The sequence below is a fragment of the Salmo trutta genome, chromosome 27 (assembly GCF_901001165.1).
Source record: "Salmo trutta chromosome 27, fSalTru1.1, whole genome shotgun sequence".
Lineage (NCBI taxonomy): Eukaryota > Metazoa > Chordata > Actinopteri > Salmoniformes > Salmonidae > Salmo > Salmo trutta.
Window position 1 is genome coordinate 17,034,645 of NC_042983.1, and position 19,101 is coordinate 17,053,745.

At 41.9% G+C, this 19,101-nt stretch overlaps 2 protein-coding genes across 2 annotated transcripts; one reads left to right on the forward strand and one right to left on the reverse strand.

The window, feature by feature from the left end:
• Nucleotides 1-39: 39 nt before the first annotated feature.
• LOC115164456 (U4/U6.U5 tri-snRNP-associated protein 2) lies at nucleotides 40-7,198 on the reverse strand. The gene is made up of 13 exons (XM_029716970.1): nucleotides 6,824-7,198; nucleotides 3,590-3,668; nucleotides 3,419-3,513; nucleotides 3,175-3,311; nucleotides 2,820-2,972; nucleotides 2,333-2,558; nucleotides 2,120-2,194; nucleotides 1,872-1,939; nucleotides 1,537-1,725; nucleotides 948-1,090; nucleotides 703-838; nucleotides 455-541; nucleotides 40-323 (listed from the first exon to the last, which is right to left on the reverse strand). The coding sequence occupies exons 1-13, from the start codon at nucleotides 6,870-6,872 to the stop codon at nucleotides 270-272; spliced, it is 1,491 nt and encodes a 496-aa protein (XP_029572830.1). The 5' UTR covers nucleotides 6,873-7,198; the 3' UTR covers nucleotides 40-269.
• Nucleotides 7,199-7,399: 201 nt separating this feature from the next.
• On the forward strand, nucleotides 7,400-9,207 carry LOC115164458 (UPF0561 protein C2orf68 homolog). Its single transcript, XM_029716972.1, has 4 exons — nucleotides 7,400-7,657; nucleotides 8,057-8,172; nucleotides 8,260-8,405; nucleotides 8,485-9,207. Exons 1-4 carry the CDS (start codon nucleotides 7,548-7,550, stop codon nucleotides 8,605-8,607), a joined length of 495 nt encoding a protein of 164 aa, XP_029572832.1. The 5' UTR covers nucleotides 7,400-7,547; the 3' UTR covers nucleotides 8,608-9,207.
• Nucleotides 9,208-19,101: the final 9,894 nt, after the last annotated feature.

Below are 19,101 nucleotides of genomic sequence, written 5' to 3' on the forward strand. Positions count from 1 at the left end.
CAAAAAGGTAAAACATCATAATATTAATGACTGGAAACAGACATTTCAAAGCTGGTTTATTCCACCATTTACAGTTAAGTTTAGTAGACATTGTTTTCTCTATCCAAAATCCACCAAAAAAAAGTCCTGGTCCCTCATGTGGTGGGGACTTACCCTGAGGTCATCTTGAACAGTGTCCAGTTCCACTCTAGTGGCTTTTTGGGGTTCGTCTGACCACTGGCCGGCATGTGACATCTCTCTCCTGTACAATCAATCTTTCAATGCCTTATTCACGCCCCTGTGTGGTTAGTTGTGTCATCTTCGTTCTCTCTTCTTTTCCAAATCTGGAACACAGAACCACACATCAACACAACTGACAGTTACAGGGAGTCAGGAACTTATCTAGACATAAACCTGTAAATTAGAGAACAGCATATGGTATAATCAGTGGTCAATGTGACACAATGGAGCTTACTTGAATGTAGGCCTCTGACAGTGTGATCATCTGGGGCAGGATATCTGTCACCTGCAAGTCCTGGAGCTCGTACCACTTCCCAGTGCCCTTCAGTGACCAAAAACAAAAAGGCACACATTAGCACCAATAACTGAACAGGATGAGTATTTATTTCACAATGTCATAAAATACTGCACATCTAAAGCTCTGCAAATGTGCACCACTGGAGTACACTAGGTGAAAGTCCTGAAAATGCAGCTGTCGCTTACATGATGCAGGACATGTATTCTGTATGCCCCCTCAGTGGGCTTCCCATCATGCACCACATTGGCCACCAGGTCATAGGTGGTGTTCTTCTCTGTGACCTGTGCCTCTTCTGTCAGGTACTCACGAAGGTCTACGTTCCTGGTCAAGGAGCAAATGCAAGGAGTCAAAAACACAGACAAGAAATCATCAGGCTGAGCATGATGCTAAATTACCACTGAGTACATGGGGAAGTATCACAGTATCTTACGTGATGGGAAAGTTGACGATGGTGGGGTTCTTCTCCACAAAGAAGTTGTTCTTGGTGAACCTCTTGATGCAGAAGATGAGATAGGGAGGCAGCTTGAGCAACTGGAACCTTTTGAGGAAATTCTCTTTGTAGGTTTTATACTCCTAAAAGAAAACAGGAGTGTGAAGGGATCAGAGGAAAGGGCAAAGAGGTGATAAAGCACTTAAGATTATGTCAAACAGAAGCTGAAGTCTCACAGGTCATCCTTCCAAATCTTGTCTCGTTGACTCGACATTTGAAAGATTTTGCTTAGGATGGGAGCGCTGGCTGTTAACACTCACTTTTGTTTTAATAGTCTATGCAGCATTAGTTTTGTATCCTATGCTAGCTAGCTTGATGCAAGTCAGAAAAATGTTCAGGAACAACATTGGTTGGTAGAGCAATCCATGCAAAATATTCGTTTGGCTTAATAAGTGGCAACGCATCACTAGTTTCCATCTAGCCTGCTTCTGAGGCTACTTTTCATTTAACTTGGTGGGAGAGATGGTTGGCTTGAAGATAGGAGTGCTGATCCTCTGAGCTAATGTAAGTGGGAGTTTGAGGGCAGTACCTTCTCTGTGTTGCCGTTAAACTTGGCCAGGATGTTGAAGAGGGGGACCTGTGGGATGATGAGCTGCTCCTTCTCATCCTTGTACAGTGGGGCTGTGGGAAGGTCAAGGGTCAGGAAGAGGAAGGTGGACTCCGACATCTCCTCCTGGTACTCCTCCTTCAACAGCAGAGCCACCTTCTCTTCTGGTGGCTGGAGAGAGAAAGGCATGTAACATTAACAATTTAGCTTTTAAAATACGTAATCATATTGAAGTCATGAATTCACAGGTAAAGATTTAAAGTTTGATACAATGATGCCGTCTTCCTTTTACAAAGGTCTGACAATAAGCCACTCGCCAAATCTGGGTGAGGAAGCTTCTTGGAGAATATACGCATGGAACCTTGGAACACTTTGGTGAGGCTTGCTACATTGGCAATAGGCGAGAGATGGGAAAGAAGAGGGAGATATCTTTGTTAATCTCACAGGTTGTACAGTGAGGCAGACAACACTGACTGATAAGGACAATGAAAAAGGATTAAGTCATATCCTTCCCCAACATCACTCCCTCGACCCCAGTCATCAGTCCCCTCCACCTCCCACTCACAAGGTTTCTTCTTGGTTCCTCCCAGTGCACCGTGCAGAGCGTTCATGAACCAGGACAGAAAGTCCACAGCATCCCCTGCAGGACAGAGACCAATCAGCAGATTTGTTTATTTGCAACAAAAGGGCAACACATACATTTTACTGTACTAAAAACATTTTGTTCTTGAGAAACAAGGCTCTCGGGCTAAATGAATGTGATATAATAAAATCCTGCCTTGCTTGGTGATCTGGAAGTTCTTCTTGCTACACAGCACTACGGCCTGCAACATCTCGTGGGGCGACACGTGGGCCTTGAAGTTCCGGGGGTTCCACAGCTTGCGCATCAGCTCACCGAATCGCTGCACCAGCAGGAACATGATGTCACCAGGTGGCCTACGGATACCGCAGTAATTCTCCTCTTCCAGAAAGTAGTTCCGCAGTGGGGGCACATTGGACAGGGCCTGAAGGGTTAAAGACAGTTCACCATAATCATTTTACAATTTAGTAATTTAGCAGACGCTCTTATCCAGAGCGACTTTGAGTGCATACATTTTTGTACTGGTCCTCTGTGGAAATCGAACCCACAACCCTGGTGCTGCGAGCACCATGCTCTACCAACTGAGTCACATGGATGATCATCACACAGGAAAAGGTTTAGCAGCATGTGAATGGTGAGTGGTCTGATTCACCAGTGGATACTCTGTGGTGGATAACAGTCTTACCTGCAGCACCACATTAGCGTAGTCATTAGCCTTGATGTTGTTGAGCCCCACTATGCCAGGCAGATAGGTGGTGCCATCATAAGCTCGATACAGCTTTCCCTGCTTGTCCAATCCAGAGATGTGCTGTCTGGTGAATGTGGGCTTCAGTACATACTAAAACACAAAGAACAAAAATATATGACCACCTCCATTATTGCACAAACCATGGCTGAACATAAACTGTTCAACTTTATTTCAGAACTATTGGTTTAGCACCATTTAATAAGTGCATGTTTGAATTAATGCATCTGACACCTCTGAAATGGTCTTTCTTATTACAGGGTTAATGTGTGCAAACCCATCTCTGTGGACCCACCGTGATGTCTTCCAGCGATGAGTCAATGATCTCATAGTTATCTGGCAGACAGTAGAACTTAAGTGTGTGCAGATTGAGGAACACATGGTGGGTGAACTGCACACTGTGAGTATAGGCATGGGACTTCAAACCTCTACCTGGAAGACACACACACACAAGTTTAGGCCGAGGTCAAATCATTTCTGAACATTTCTTAGGTAGGGAGGGAGGTAACAACGTTAATCTGAAGTATTGGATGCTTTACCTTGGAAGTATTTCCCACAGATGAGACAAGCATAGACGTTGATGTGGGAGAGCGAGATGGAGCACAGCTTCTCAAAATCAAAGTCCAGCACACTCCTGAAGACAAAGGTGTTAGAGGTGAATGACAAATATTACACATTCAGTGTTAAAACCAGTGGACGTTTAACGTTACCTATTGATTGTGTCAAGGTAGGGACAGTGGCGACTTCTGCGATCCTCGGATGAACGGCCTACTTTCACAGGCACTGTAGCTATAAGACAAAGAACATGTCAACAAACAATTCAGTGTAACTCGCTAATTTGATGCCTAGCAATGACAACAATCGTAGGTATCTAGCTAACATGAGCTACGTTACACCAGAGATTTCTGTTTACAAAAGGCTTCCGGCTAACACTAACTTAGCTAGAAGTTGCCAGAAGATACTTACTATACCATTACGCTTGAACTGCGCTGAGTTCGGAACGCAGTCATGGTTACATTAACGCTTTGATCACACCGACAGCGTCATTGCGCAAAATAGTACGCAGCATCATCTGGATATGTGTGCAACAAAAATTCAACATTTACCTTCTGCTACCATTTCTGTCAAGCCATCTACACATAGGTATGCACCCCACCGAACACACTGCAAACTGCATCTGCAAAGCTGCAAGGCAAACGCTGCGTTTCATTGAAAATTAGTGTAATTCTGGTATACCAAAATGCAATGACGCTGTCAATGTGATCGAAGCGTAAGACACCGTGGAGCCGGAGCGAGATATGAGTTGGAAAATGTACCTCAATGATGATGGCTACGTTTTCCAACCTGATATGTATAAACCCTAGATACGGACTCAGGAGAGGCGAAGGTCAAGAGCCGTGTGTCCTCCGAAACACAACCAAGCTGCACTGCTTCTTGACACAATGCCCACTTAACCTGGAAGCCAGCCGCACCAATGTGTTGAGAGGAAACACCGTACACCTGGCGACCATGTCAGCGTGCACTGCGCCCGGCCCGCCACAGGAGTCGCTAGTGCGCGATGGGACAAGGAAATCCCTGTCGGCCAAACCATCCCCTAACCCGGACGACGCTGGGCCAATTGTGCGTCGCCCCATGGGTCTCCCGGTCGCGGCCGGCTGCAACAGAGCCTGGACTCGAACCCAGAATCTCTAGTGGCACAGCTAGCACTGCGATGTGAGCTTAACATAAAAACAAATAATAACACATTTTCCTTAAAGTATTTATGTTACTGTCCCCACTACAACAAAACAAACACTTAAATACATGTAATTTTGTTCTTAAAACATTTAACTGAAATAATGTATAATTCCATTCATTCCTATGGAGGATTGCTCCTACTGGGGAGTACCAATATGGCCGACCGGTGACTAAAGCCTCTCAACAGCCAATACATAGCATCAGCAATCCAGGGATTATATACATCATCGTTTCTGACCCCATTTCTCACACAGGCTCCAATGTGTCTTAATGTAGTTTTTTTTACATGTGCAATGTCATGACAGGAACACAGTTGATACTTCAACTCCTGTTGGAAGAAAGATGGCGGAAGTGGATGCCTTGTTCGAATCAAGCAGCGCATCGAGCAAAGTTGGTGAAGACGAATGTTCTGAATGGCCAACAGTAGTAGCGAAAACTGGAACAAAAAGGAAATTAGAGGATATGTGTATGTATGATAATGAATCGCTTCTTGTTGGGATGCGTTTGTTGAGTAAGGATACATATGTGGGAGACCCATTTGAGGAGTTGAAAATCGTGAAATATGCCCTGGGAAAAGTGGAGTCTGTCAGAGTGACCAGGAGTGGTCTTATTTTGATTAATTGTATTTCTGAAGAACAGAGGAAGATTGCACTGAGCTCTCATAATTGAGAAAAGTGAAGCTAATGAAGATATGGTATTGGATGCACCACAGCCTGTAGTAAATGTTTGCTGCCAGTCAAAAGATAAAGGTGGATTTTGTGGTGTTCATTGCCACAGTTATAAACTGTACGGCACAAGTCTCAAAGAAGTCTGGACATTATTGTGGCTGCGGCAGAAACGTTTTTGGGACGTAATGATTTTACATCTGAAGACTTGCAAGGGGTACTGGCTCCGGAAGACCAGCCTTCCCAGGTTCCCTCTGAGCCTGTGTAGGGATCAGATCCGTTTTATTTTTTAACAGAAAAGTTGGTTCGTTTAGGTAATTTTTTTGTTACGTTTTTTGGGGAATCCTGTTTTCACCCTGCACAGTAGGTGGCGGGATGCACATTAAATTGTGCGATCGGCAATATACCATAGAAGTGGGCTGAGTCTCAGACGTGATCTTCCTGTCCGGTTTTGCGCCCCCTCTGGTTAGTGCGGTGGAGTAGATCTTCGTGGGCTATACTCAGCCTTGTCTCAGCGTAGTAGGTTGGTGGTAAGTTGATATCCCTCTGGTGGTTTGGGGGTTGTGCTTTGGCAAAGTAATATCCTGCCTGGTTGACCCTGTCTGGGGGCATTGTCGGACGGGGCCACAGTGTCCCCCGACCCATCCCTGTCTCCTGTCTTATCTGGTGTCCTGTGTGAATTTAAGTATGCTCCCTCTCTCCCTGCCGGAGGACCTGAGCCCTAGGATCATGCCTCAGGACTACCTGGCTGTCCCCAGTACACCTGGTCGTGCTGCTGCTCCAGTTTCAACTGACCTGTTCACCAGACGTGCTACCTTGTTCTGGACCTGCTGTTTTCAACTCTCTCTCTACCACACCTGCTGTCTCAACCTCTGGATGGTCAGCTATGAAAAGCCAATTGGCATTTACTCCTGAGGTACTGACCTTTTACACCCTCCTCAACCACTGTGATTATTATGTGATCCTGCTGGTCATCTATGAACATTTGAATATCTTGAAGAACAATCTAGCTTTAAATGGCCATGTACTCTTATAATCTCCACCCGGCCCAGTCAGAAGAGGATTGGCCACCACTCAGAGCCTGGTTCCCATCTTGGTTTCTTCCTAGGTTCACACCTTTCTAGGGAGTTTTCCTAGCCACCATGCTTCTACATCTGCATTGTTTGCTGTTTGGAGATTTAGGCTGGGTTTCTGTATAGCATTTTGACATCTGCTGATGTAAAAAGGGCTTTATAAATAAATACATTCGATTGATTAAAGAATAAGTGTCTTAATGTATTGCGTTCCAACCCCTGTGCAGCTCAGTGTAAACAAGCGTAACGGTAGGGTCGGTATCTTCTGGCAAAGCTAGACGGACACTTGATGCTGGGATCTTATCTAGTTAACAATACATTAGTCAGCTAGAACTAGCTACCTACCAACAATGTTATTTAGGTTAACTAGCTAACTGGGCAAACAAACATTAATATATACGTTTGGAAATAAACACCAGCTTGTTACTAGCTTGCGTTAGGTTATACACGGTTTGAAATCGTTAACTACCTTCATCGTCTTCCAAGTCAAGTTCTCTCTCCCGTTTTACAGAGACCATCGTGTTAATATATGAAAAAACAGAGCTGATAATAATAACTAAATCCAGGGTTGCGTTGATTTTACTGATTGCACACCTCCAAAACTCCCGGTTTCAATATCAAAATGGCCAACCAGAGTTTAACCCCACATTTTCAAGTTGACTCTGGCAAAAACAGAACGGCTGAGATTGAATAGTGTTAGACATCTTCAAACAACTTTAAATAATATAATTCATGAGGATTAAAAATGTGAAAGAAAAAAAAATCATTTGCAGGGGTAGAAGCTTGATCCGAAAAAAATGAATTATGGACAAGCTCGTAACTCCGTGTGCAATTCCAGTTAGATAGCAGCCCAGCCCACTTTGGAATGGTCGTCACTAGTTACCACAGTCACAAAGTCATACACCCCGCCTATTTATTATTTTTATCTTTTTAAAATGTGATTTTTAAACCTCATCTTAAACACAATGATAATCAATGGCTAACCATAACATTAAATTAAGATAAAAAGCTTGTTCTTTTTTGTTTTGATTCGTTTTTACGATAGCCAATTTTGACTTAGTGGATGTGATAACTAGTGGTAAATCCCTTTGAAAGATTGATTAACGTTATGATGCAGCTTGTGGTGTTGTGCATATAAAGAAGTACTAATGTTCCATCTTAAATACTAAATACATTGTCCATCATCTCTCACGATGGAGATTTTGCGCGATGATGAAGAACAAGAGCTCAAATATAAACGTACGGGTCGTTTGGACATGAGCCATGGTTTCTTACACCACATTCGAAGGAACCAGATTGCCAGGTGAATCACTAATCTGAGCTAACATGCCGTGCGGGGTGTATATTTGTCGATCTATTTTGTCAATGTAATCAATTATGAGAGCGTGCAGTTGTTTAGTTTCGAGGGTTTTCTTGATAATGTTGAAATTCATCGCTAGTACGCCTACTCACTCCAACCTCTACTGGGCATGCGCACAACGTCTAACAGAGAACTGCCCCTCTTCAGAGTATCAATACAATTAACAGATATTGCTCTCTGCTGTGTACAAACTACAACCATCATGGATATTGTTAGAAGTTGGACACTCACAATCATTCCAATGGTTTGAATTAAATTGCCTTGTTACTCTCTAATTGATATAAATCATGTTTCTCTTACTGCAAGATTCAGACACTGACTTATCACTTTGATGTCTTGCAGAGATGACTATGATAAGCAGGTAAAGCAGGCCAATGAGCGTCAGAGGGCCAGGCTCACCACTACCCCCCGACGCCCCCGCCGGCCAGATATCCAAGTGTACCATCCTCGACGTGGAAGTAAGAAAACACTGCTGCTATTATGAACTTCTGTCAACTTGGAAGACACAGTTTAGTGGTGATGTGTATGTATGTATGTGTCTCCAGATGGATCTGAGCCAGGAGTGGGTGCAGAGACTGAAGAGTGGAATGAGAGTGGGTCGAGTACAGAGCCAGAGACCCATGGAACTGAACTCTTCTGGCTGGACTACCTGGCTGACTCTGGCTGTGTCACCTCCTTCATTGTACACAAGGTCTGTCTGTCTGTCTATTGTCTATATTTTTATGATGGTGCTCATCCTGTGCCCTCGTGACCTGTTTCCTGTCTCTTAGGAGGACAAGCCAGAGAGGGTGGTGGAGCGTGTAGCAGAGAATAATGTTCTGGACTCAGCCATGAGGGTGGCACTGCAGTCCCGGGTTCGAAAGGAAATGGATAAACGTCTGGACAAACGCTGAAGGAAGTGAATTAAGTTAACAGTGATGAGGGGAGAGGAGGAGTCAGAGGCCTCTGTTTACCCTCCAGCCAACCCTCTTCCTGTATGTAATGAATGCTAGTAGCAGAGGACTACTGTGGACCCACATTCTGAGGGACTGTCAACCAGGATCTGAATGACGTCACACAGCCCCCTCTGTGCTAGTGTACAACCATGGGGAAAAGACTGACTTACAGAAGGGTAGAAATGGAGCCGTCCTCACATCTCTTGTATTGGGCTGGCATCTCTGACCCTGGGTCATGTCTGTAAGGGGCCCTGTGAAACTGCCGTTGTCTTGTGGTTGAATGGACCATTGGCTGTCAACCTGCTCCAAAGGACAGAGCTGAGAACATGGGCCCCTATCTGAGCCACACCAGGGTAAGGCTGGGCAGTATACTGTATTTTACAATATACCAGTATTGATACATGGACTGGCTTGGAGTTTTACTTCACCTTCTGCATGGTCAATGCAGCACATAACACCATTGTTGTCATTAACATTGTTGTTTCATTTTGCTTCTTAATGTAAATCCACAAGCATTATATAATTACACTATTAGTTAAAGTTTCTTATATCTGTAAACAGCTAGTTTGACTTTTCTTAGCAAGTTGGGCATAAATCCTGTTAGCCATTAATGCTAATTGCTAGCTAGCTAATAAATGTACTGAATCAGAGCAAACGTAATTAGATATACAGCCTGATAATACCAGTGATAGTGTAGACCTAAAAGAGCATGTTTGTGGAACAGTATCTTCTAAATCAAAGAGGAAGCAAGAATGTTAGCTACATTAAGAAGCTAAGAGAAAACATTCAATGTAGCCACAGATTGAAGGGTCCCCTAGAAAAACTTATCAACACTTTTGTTCCTAGTTCCTACCCTGTCACAATAACTCCTCCCTGGCATTTTCATTCATTGTCAGGTCAAACAACACTGTATTCAAAGTGCCAACTATTATTCTAACTATAGAATTAGAATAATCATTCTATTTCCATAATTCCAACACTTGACCCAAGTGTTTTCTCTAAATCGCAAGTCAAATTGCAATTGCAACATTTGGTTAAAAATAAGGCATAGATTGTTTGCCCATATCGTGCAGCCTTACGTGGAAATGATCTCAAATGAGTGCAACGAATGCAGAAATGTATTAAAATGCAGATTTTTGTTTTTTTTGGGGGGGGGGGGGGGTGTTTAAGTTAAATTGAACAGTATAAAACAATCTGAATGGAGAAAGACCCATTGAAATCACTTAGAATGTATGTTTCCACCCTAGAGTCGTATACTACTCATAAATAACATTTTGAGCTTTTATTATTCAAAAACATAAAATACCGTCCACTTTTTTTTTAATACTGTGATGTGATATTTTGGCCATATTACCCCCCCACACCCACCAGAGGCCTCCTTTTTTTATTGAACCTTTATTTCAACTAGGCAAGTCAGTTAAGAACAAATTCTTATTTTACAATGACTGCCTACCCCGGCCAAACCTTCCCCTAACCTGGACGAGACTGGGCCAATTGAGCGCCGCCCAAAGGGACTCCCGATCACAGCCAGTTGTGATACAGGCCAGGATCGAACCAGGGTCTGTAGTGACGCCTCTAGCACTGAGATGCAGTGCCTTAGACCGCTGCGTGCAGCAGTTTCAAGGGTGCGTGCACACAAACCTTGCATGCGACAGTTTTCCCGCAAAGGTTGGTATTTATACATTTTGAACTATTCCCACGCAAATCTCAGACCATGCGTACCCACAACTTCTAGTTGTTGTCTGATCAACTGTATTGCAAGCAAATATTGTTATTTTGAGGGAAATTGAGGTGTTTGATGCACAGGAATTATAATAATGGTAGGCTAATATCATTAAAACCTATAGGCCTAATTATAAAACAGATGCATTTGTCATTGGTAAAAAGATTGCATAGCAGCATGTAACCCAATATATTTTTTACTTTATTATATAAGCCTAAATCATAATCTTATTGCAGGGCATGTCTCTCCTTTTCTGAAATGCCCGCTACATAAAATATTATGCTACCATTTATCCATCACTCATTCAATGGCCAACCATGCTAGAAAGTAAATAGACCGGTAGCCTATGACAGTATGGTTAGGCTACAGTATTGCTGTGCGATAGGAGCACGACATAATAGCCTGTTTAATCTCAACGCCTATACCACGGAGATAGACTCACAATCATGTATTGATAAACAAAATATTTCACAACAATTCATATTTTGCATAGACGTGGACTGTAAACAGAATTTACTTCGAAATTGTTCAATAGAAAATCAGTCTTGCAGAATGCGTGGCCTTTTCTCACTGTAGACGTCATGCATTATTTGTTTAAAAAAAGTAACTGCAAAAGATGAAAACATTCTGCCCACACCTCTACAGAAATGTGATCACATTTGCCATTGCACTTTCCTTTAGCAACTATCACGGCCCAGTTCCAACATCTCCAAATAATACAGCAAATGAGGGCGTTGTTGTTACCATAAAAGGTGAATGGAGGGCATTTTCCCAGCGGAGTTGTAGCGCTCGTTCACACACACATATGGTATAGCTCTGATTTACCAATGAAAACATGCTCTGTATTTGTTCTGTGCGAATGTTTGATAAATCCCAATAATTTGTTTGCATGCAAATCCTAGAATCTCCACGTACGCCAGAATTTAGTTTGAAATGTATGCATGTTGATAAGAGGCCCTAATCCCCAGAAACTGTGACGTCACCCCTGTGAATGTGTCTTTATCACCACACAGTGACATCCTCTTCCCCATAGAAAGTGTGCTGTGTTTACAAAATGTACTTTTTGTTTATATGGATGTGGTTTAAATCCATTGGAGGCTCGCTGAGGGGAGGATGGCTCATTTTAATGGCTGGAATGGAGCAAGTGAAATGGCATCAAACACATGGAAACTATGTGATTGATGTATTTGATACCATTCCACCCATTACGCTCCAGCCATTACCACAAACCCGTCCTCCCCAATTAAGGTGCCACCAGCCTCTTGTGTTTACATTTTATTTAGCAAAGTGCTGCGACTGGGATGTCATTGCAGTTGTTTTTTTGTTGTTTTCATGAAAAAGTGACCATTTTGATTTGCTGTCTGCAGGGTTACATTTGAGGTCACTGTGACTGAAACAATATGGTTGTGTTTTGTGATGACTCAATATGACTAAGGCAGGAGAGCAAATCAATTGGTCATAGCAGATTCTTGTTTGTGTAAAAATGTGCCATGGTCATGACTTCTCTAATGTAATTTATTTTTGATTGGCCTATATGTTCTAAGAGTTTTATTTTTTTATACTGTCATTTTCTGGAGAGATCCTTATTGTTTCAGTATTACATATATTAAATATTTATTTTCCAAAGGTGTTTGTATATTTATTTACAAAAAGTGGTTGGATGTTCACTGTATGCAGATTTAGTGTGTGAGTACACAGTTTTGTTAAAGGTGAACGAGACTGTACGTTACTCTATCCTTCTCTAACACAAAAAAAAAATGTTCCAGGTCAATGTTTTAATTTACGGCCTGGGTGATGTATGGTGAGGGCTGTACCATTAGTGTGGGGGATAAGGTCATTGTCATGGTTGAAATTCCAGACGATGTGCTTCATGCAATCCTAAATTATATGGCCAGATTAGATGAGTGAATGTTATGGAGTGAACAGAAAGTACAGGCCTGTATAATGGGAAAATAACTCACTTCTCTCTAGGGGCAATGTAATGTTACTATTTGTCACTAGGGGGAAGCATCTATCATTTTTACTTAGACAGGGCACTTAAATGTTCCAGTTTGATGTTCAATACAACAAAATTGATCCAACTTGTATTTTTCCATCTATTCTCCTTGATGCTCTTACACCATTCCCCTATTTATACGGTTACAATTCCGCTTTCAATAATGACAGGTGTGAACATGTTTAGACTAGGTTTACACAAATGCATTTGAGTTAAATCCCCTCAACACTGTCATACCCATCAAATAATGATAAGTATTGCACCGTAATGTTACTTATTTTGGAAAACTTTTTTGGTTCCTTATTTTGGAAAATTGACTAGCATGGCTAAGTTGTGTAACCAGAGTCAGCCATTGAACCAGAGTGATAGTATCCTGCAACCCTAAGAAGTCACATGGCTAACCTCCATTCATACCACAGGCCTACTGACACTAGTTCATTAATGCAAGGTCATACAGTTGTATAGAGATCGCAACGTATCTTTCCCATTATGGCATCTGTGATCGCACGACAGTGCCATTGAGGCCATTTCCATTTTGAAGTAGCCAATTTTCATCTACAACTTCTATAAATTGGTAAACAAACTAAAAGGGTGCATACTGTCACTTGGAGTGTGTTGTTTGAACAGGTATAAAGCCAAGGTTGGAAATGTACTGCCACCTGCATTTATGGAATGTTTTCTCACAAGTATAATTCATTGGCTGATCCCTCCTGATGACCTGGATAGAATTATGTGATCCTTCCCTAACCCATAGGAAGTCCTACCCAGTTGACTACTTCAAAATGGTCCTCAGTGGCGCTGCCCATACTAAAATATTTTTGGGGGCACTAGAGTCCTCTATACAACTCTATGTGCAAGGTATGGAAACTTTGTTAGAGATTAGATTAAAGAACTAACTTATTAATGTTTTTTCCTAGAGCTGTGGTACAACTTGTTTCTAAGGGACTCAACAATCCCATCCAAAGTAAAATAGAAAGGCAGATTAGAACTAACATTCCAGTGGACAAACTGCTGATTCCCACCATTTGTGGGCGATTAATTCATTGTTTTCAGCAATGCATGAAAATATGTAAACTTTATCCCAGGGCCACATGTCTGGCCAGTCTTTGTTGCTGTTACATAAAACCCCTTTCCAGGAAGAGTGGTCTCTGTGATGGTATTGGTGGAACAAGGCCACCCGCCTTTGGACTCATGCCACCCCGCACCCCCTTTGGACTCCTGTGTTATAAAAGGTTCACATGTTAAGACTGCATGACTGACTAGACAACAATATTCCTCTAGCAATGACGGAATTGTAAAAATAAAACCAGAGTGTAGCTCCATTAAATTGAGATACTGGATGAGATCAGAGATGCATAGATATCAAAAGTTCCTTATATTATAATTTACAAAAGCATAAAAATCCATGGTAAAATTAATTATGTTTTTATGATTCACGTAACCGCATTGCATAACCCTATAAATTGTATTTTTGTAGCTAGAGAAGTTGCCCTGGGGCCACAGACCTATGGGCTTTGAGAGGTAATGAAAAAGACAGACAGATTAGATTAGTGTCATCCATACACCAGAGGAGGCTGGTGGGAGGAGCTTTAGGAGGACTGGCTCATTATAATGGCTAGAATGGAATAAATTGAATGGTATCATACATCAAACATATGGAAACCACATGTTTGACTCTGTTCTATTTACTCCATTCCAGCCATTACAATAAGCCTGTCCTCCTATAGCTCCTCCCACCAAACTTATTCTGGATGGAAGCACTGGTTCGGGCTGGGAGAAGTTTCTTTTTTTATCCTGCGTAGACACCCAACAAACATGACATCTCTACTAATGTTGCATCATACCGTCTACCTAACCCTGCAGAGCCACACCCCTAACCTCGGGCCAAAGAGTCAACTGGCCTGATCATGAATTTCTCCATGACCTCACCATGACACTACCCCTTGCCCCCCAATGTTCATTCTTGGAGTCCATTAAGACTCAGAGAACTTTAGCCTCCAACTCTTCATACCAAAGTTTATAAACTAAGAATGTAGAGTAATTTAATGTAAAATAACAATTTCCATAGGTTTTTTGTTTAGTCTCATCTCCAAGGCAGTGGAGGCTTCTGAGGGGAGGACGGCTCATAATAATGGCTAGAACGGCGCTAATGGAATGTTATCAATCACATGGAAACTGTGTGTTTGATGTATTTAATACCATTCCACTAATTCCGCTCCAGCCATTACCACGAGCCCATCCTCCCCAATTAAGGTGCCACCAACCTCCTGTGCTCCAAGGCTATATAAACCTGTCAAACACATGTACTGTCATTTCACCTCTGTTTTTTCTACCTCTTGGACAAAACACACTTAGCTGATACACATCCTTCCCTAGGTGATAACATTAGCTACAGTATAGTTTTATAACGCTACACTCCTTCAAGAAAGGGTCAACAACAGTGGAATTGTGCTGGGACAAAGGTGGCTCAGGCTTGATTAAACCACTCTGCCCCTACCCCCTCCATTCATATTTGTCGGTCACGTACGTATTTTTTGTGTGTCTCTAATTGTGTGAAGTACTGTACTGTATACAGTACCTTCAGAAAATATTCACAACCCTTGACTTTTTCCACATGTTGTATTACTGGCCTCCACACAATAACCCATCATTTCAAAGTGAAATTATATTATGTCCTGAATACAAAGCGTTATGTTTGGGAAAACTCCAACACAATACATTACTGAGTACCACTCTTCATATTTTCAAGCATGGTGGTGGCTGAATCATGTTATGAGTATGCTTGTCAACAACAAGGACTAGGGAGTATTTTAGGATAAAAATAAATGCTACCGAGCTAAGCACAGGAAAAATCCTAGAGGAAAACCTGGTTCAGTCTGCTTTCCAACAGACACTGGAGACAAATTAATATTTTGGTATGACAATAACCTAAAACACAAGGCCAAATATACACTGGAGTTGCTTACCAAGACGACAATGAATGTTCCTGAGTGGCCTAGTTACATATTGGACTTAAATCTGCTTGAAAATCTATGGCAAGACTTGAATATGGCTGTCTAGCAATGATCAACAACCAACTTGACAGAGCTTGAAGAATCCAATCAATTTTGAATTCAGGCTGTAACACAACAAAATGTGGAATCAGTTTAGGGGTATAAATAATTTCTGAAGTCACTGTACATCCGGGGTGGTTAACATACGGCCATCTCTTATTGTGTCTGTGTTGGGGGGGGGGGGGGGGGGGGGGGTATTTTGGGTTAATTAAACACTCCAGGCCACTGTTGAACATCTAAAACTAGATGGAAAGTTATAATGGACCTATACGTTTTCAAATAACTGGCCCTTTTCTGGCCCACAAATTGGTTTTGACAAACAAATTGGTTGGCCCTCCACTGAATTTAGAAATCCTGATGTGGCCCTCAACTCAAAATTATTTCCCACCCCTGGTATACCTAATAGTGAATGAATCCATGGATGTGGTGGATTGAGGCTGCCATGGTGCAGCCATAATGCAAACCCCAGCAATCTAACAGTGCGAGTTAAAAATAGAAGTTTGAGAAAACATTCTTGAAGTTGTGAGTGGACAGCAGCTGCAGAGTGTAGTCAATTAGTGGCAGACAGTTTGGACACTAGTCACATGAGTAATTTGAGTATCGAAGCTATTCATGGTCCCTGGTTAGTACAGTGTAACTGTAGTAATGTACTACCTCATGATCCGTATAATGTGCTTAGGTAGTCCTGCTGGAGGTTCCTGGAGATGACAGAGTCAAGGGGAGCCATTAATGTCACCGTTTTATTTGGTGTCACAGGGGAGTAGTTAGACTGATAACCTGGACAGGTTGATCACATTTACAGAGAACCGATTAAATTACTAAATGGGATTATATAAGTAATTATATGAGGTTGATGATCTCTCTGTCTGAGGACATATTCCAGTTCTCGGAAGCATCAGAAGAAAACAAAGAATGTAACCTGTGCTTTGGAGTCTTCCTTCAGGGTAGACACGTGTCCTAAAGCCACAAGCCATGTGAGCCACATACAGCCAACCACACACACAGTAGCAGCCACTCCTGTTAAGGCATAGGGTTGCCAAACTCTTTAGGGAGGCACAAGAGAAGGACATAAACCAAACTAATAAAACCACAAGTCAAGTTTGACTGTTTATACGTTCAACAATTTTATGTTGTTGCTGTGGCGTTATTTGCATATTGTATCTCGATTGGCCATATGCTAATGAGGGCCTGTGAGAATTTGTGGGTTCACGAGGAAAGCGTCTATCTCACGCTTGTAGAAGGCATATCAAGCTAGCAATAAATATATCTTCATAAAGATACACTGTTCGTAGTTATTGTACTCACGTATAGACCAGTTTGATTGCACGACTGTTGCCTTTGCCAAGATGGCGATAAACCGGAACAGGCAGAAACAGAATGGTGCCCTAGCACAACATTGATACCCAATCTCCTTCGAGATTAGACAGACTCTGGGTTGAGCATACTATGAAATCCATTCATACATTTAAAAACCAGCCTGACAAATACGGTACAATGTAACAGAGCGGTGAACACTGAAGTAATTAGAAGAGAAGCAGCTCAAAAGATTACTCATTTTGAACAGCTAGTCAACCTACTGTTTTGGAATTTTATTAACGAACTGAACAGGATTTGGCTGCTGGTGATAAATGGCCTGCTTCAGAAGTGTTTCTATTGCCAATCAGACACTAAATGCTTGGAACCAGAGTCAAGAAGGGTCACAAGGACAATGAAGCAGTTGTATTCTTTGGGATGTAGATTACTCTAAGGACTACTGGTAGAAAAATCCGTACAGAGGACAAGGGTGGCCTTTTATTTGTAATCGGGAAGTGAAATATAACTGGGCTAAGAAACTAGGGCTGGGAAATGCCAGGAACCTCACGATACAATATTATCACGATAAGACGCAATGTATATATGTAGCGATTCTCACGATTCTATATGTATTGCAATTCGATACTGTGATTTTACTGCGTTTCGATATTTCTCACCATATGTCTTCTGAAGAGGAACAAGAGAAAGCCATGAGAAAACGAGTGTTGGTCAGTCATGGAAATAAGTGCTGAAAACAAATTTCTCCATACGTAAAAAGATGGAAAACAAGCTATGAAGGAAAAAATACTGCAGTTTTGGTGCAGGATACAGCCATCTAGCACAAAAATATTGCAATATTGTCAAAATGATACGATATTTCATAAAACATTATATGTAACTTGTATTGATCCCCTCCATCACTAGCTAAAACAGTACATTGCACATTAAATACCACCCCCTAAGACACCTTAGCTTTTTACTCTCGAAAAGGACAGCGCTATATGTCCTCAGACTTCGAAAAACTATATATCAGCCTTTACTGACTGCCTCTGGGTAGCAAATTTAGTAAAGCACGGATTTAGTTTGGACGTATAGCTAAAACAGATCATTTAGTTTTGGTATCATACTGTACTCCCTGCCTGAAGGAATTATTTATGTCAGTGAGCCCAGGAGGTGTGTCTGCGTTCTGTGAGGTGATTGGTTTACGAACATCTGAAAGTGCGTGTGGTCGGGGTAGTTTTTGAAGCCTAGGCACTGGTGTGTACCCCAAGGCCGAGACACAAATTCAACCAAAAACTACAGTAAAACATCCTAAAGATTATGTTTGTCCATCAACTTGAACCTGGATTAATCAATTCGTTTAAAGTATGAAATATACTCAGAGAAAACCATTGGGTGGGTCATATTTTTAAAGTTTGTTAGTCACCTTCATTGTCCATATCACTCACATGTAACAAAGTCAAGACGGTGCCACAGTTTCTCATCTAAGCCCTTCGCTAAACGGAGCAAGTCGATTTTTTTTCTCGAAATCTAAAGGCACAACCTAAATTCAAACCAATGTCTTAAAGTTGAACATGTTATTACTCCAACGGTCCAACCAACCTAATGAAAGTGACATGTTTTCATTTTCATCATGAGTGCCTCTGATATGATGGCCTGCATTTGCGCAGTTCTGCGCATGAGCTGTTAGCCAACGTCACCATGACACTTATTACTATGACGTTTGTACATTTTATTTAGCTAGGCAAGTCAGATAAGAACAAATTCTTTACATTGACTGCCTACCTCGGCCAAACCCTAACCCAGACGACGCAGGGCCAATTGTGCGCTTGTTTATCCCATGTGTAACACTTGTTTTTGTCGCACTGCTTTGCTTTATCATGGCCAGGTCGCAGTTGTAAATGAGAACTTGTTCTCAACTGGCCTACCTGGTGAAATAATGGAGACTCCCAATCACTGCCGGTTGTGATACAGCCTGGATTCGAGCCAGGGTCTGTAGTGACGTCAGATGCAGTGCCTTAGACCGCGGCACCACTCGGGAGCCCAATTAGCGGGACACCAGTCCTTTCTTGGACAAAGCTGGTCTTTTAAAGGTCTGACTGAGTTATTTACAATAACTGACTAAAATTATAATAGTAACACATTGATTAATCTGAATGTATGAATTCTTTGAGAATATATGAGTTGTTTCCCCAGAAGACAAACAAGACCGTTATACAATCAACAGTCAATACCACTAAGTAAAATATGTACAAACATGAGTGATCATGAAAAGGTAGGAAATAGAATTCAAGACAGAACTCAAGATATGAATATTGAAGATGTGATCGTCTGAACCAAATCTGTTGTCCTTGGCTCCGGTTAGGCAGCATGGAGGTCAACAAAGG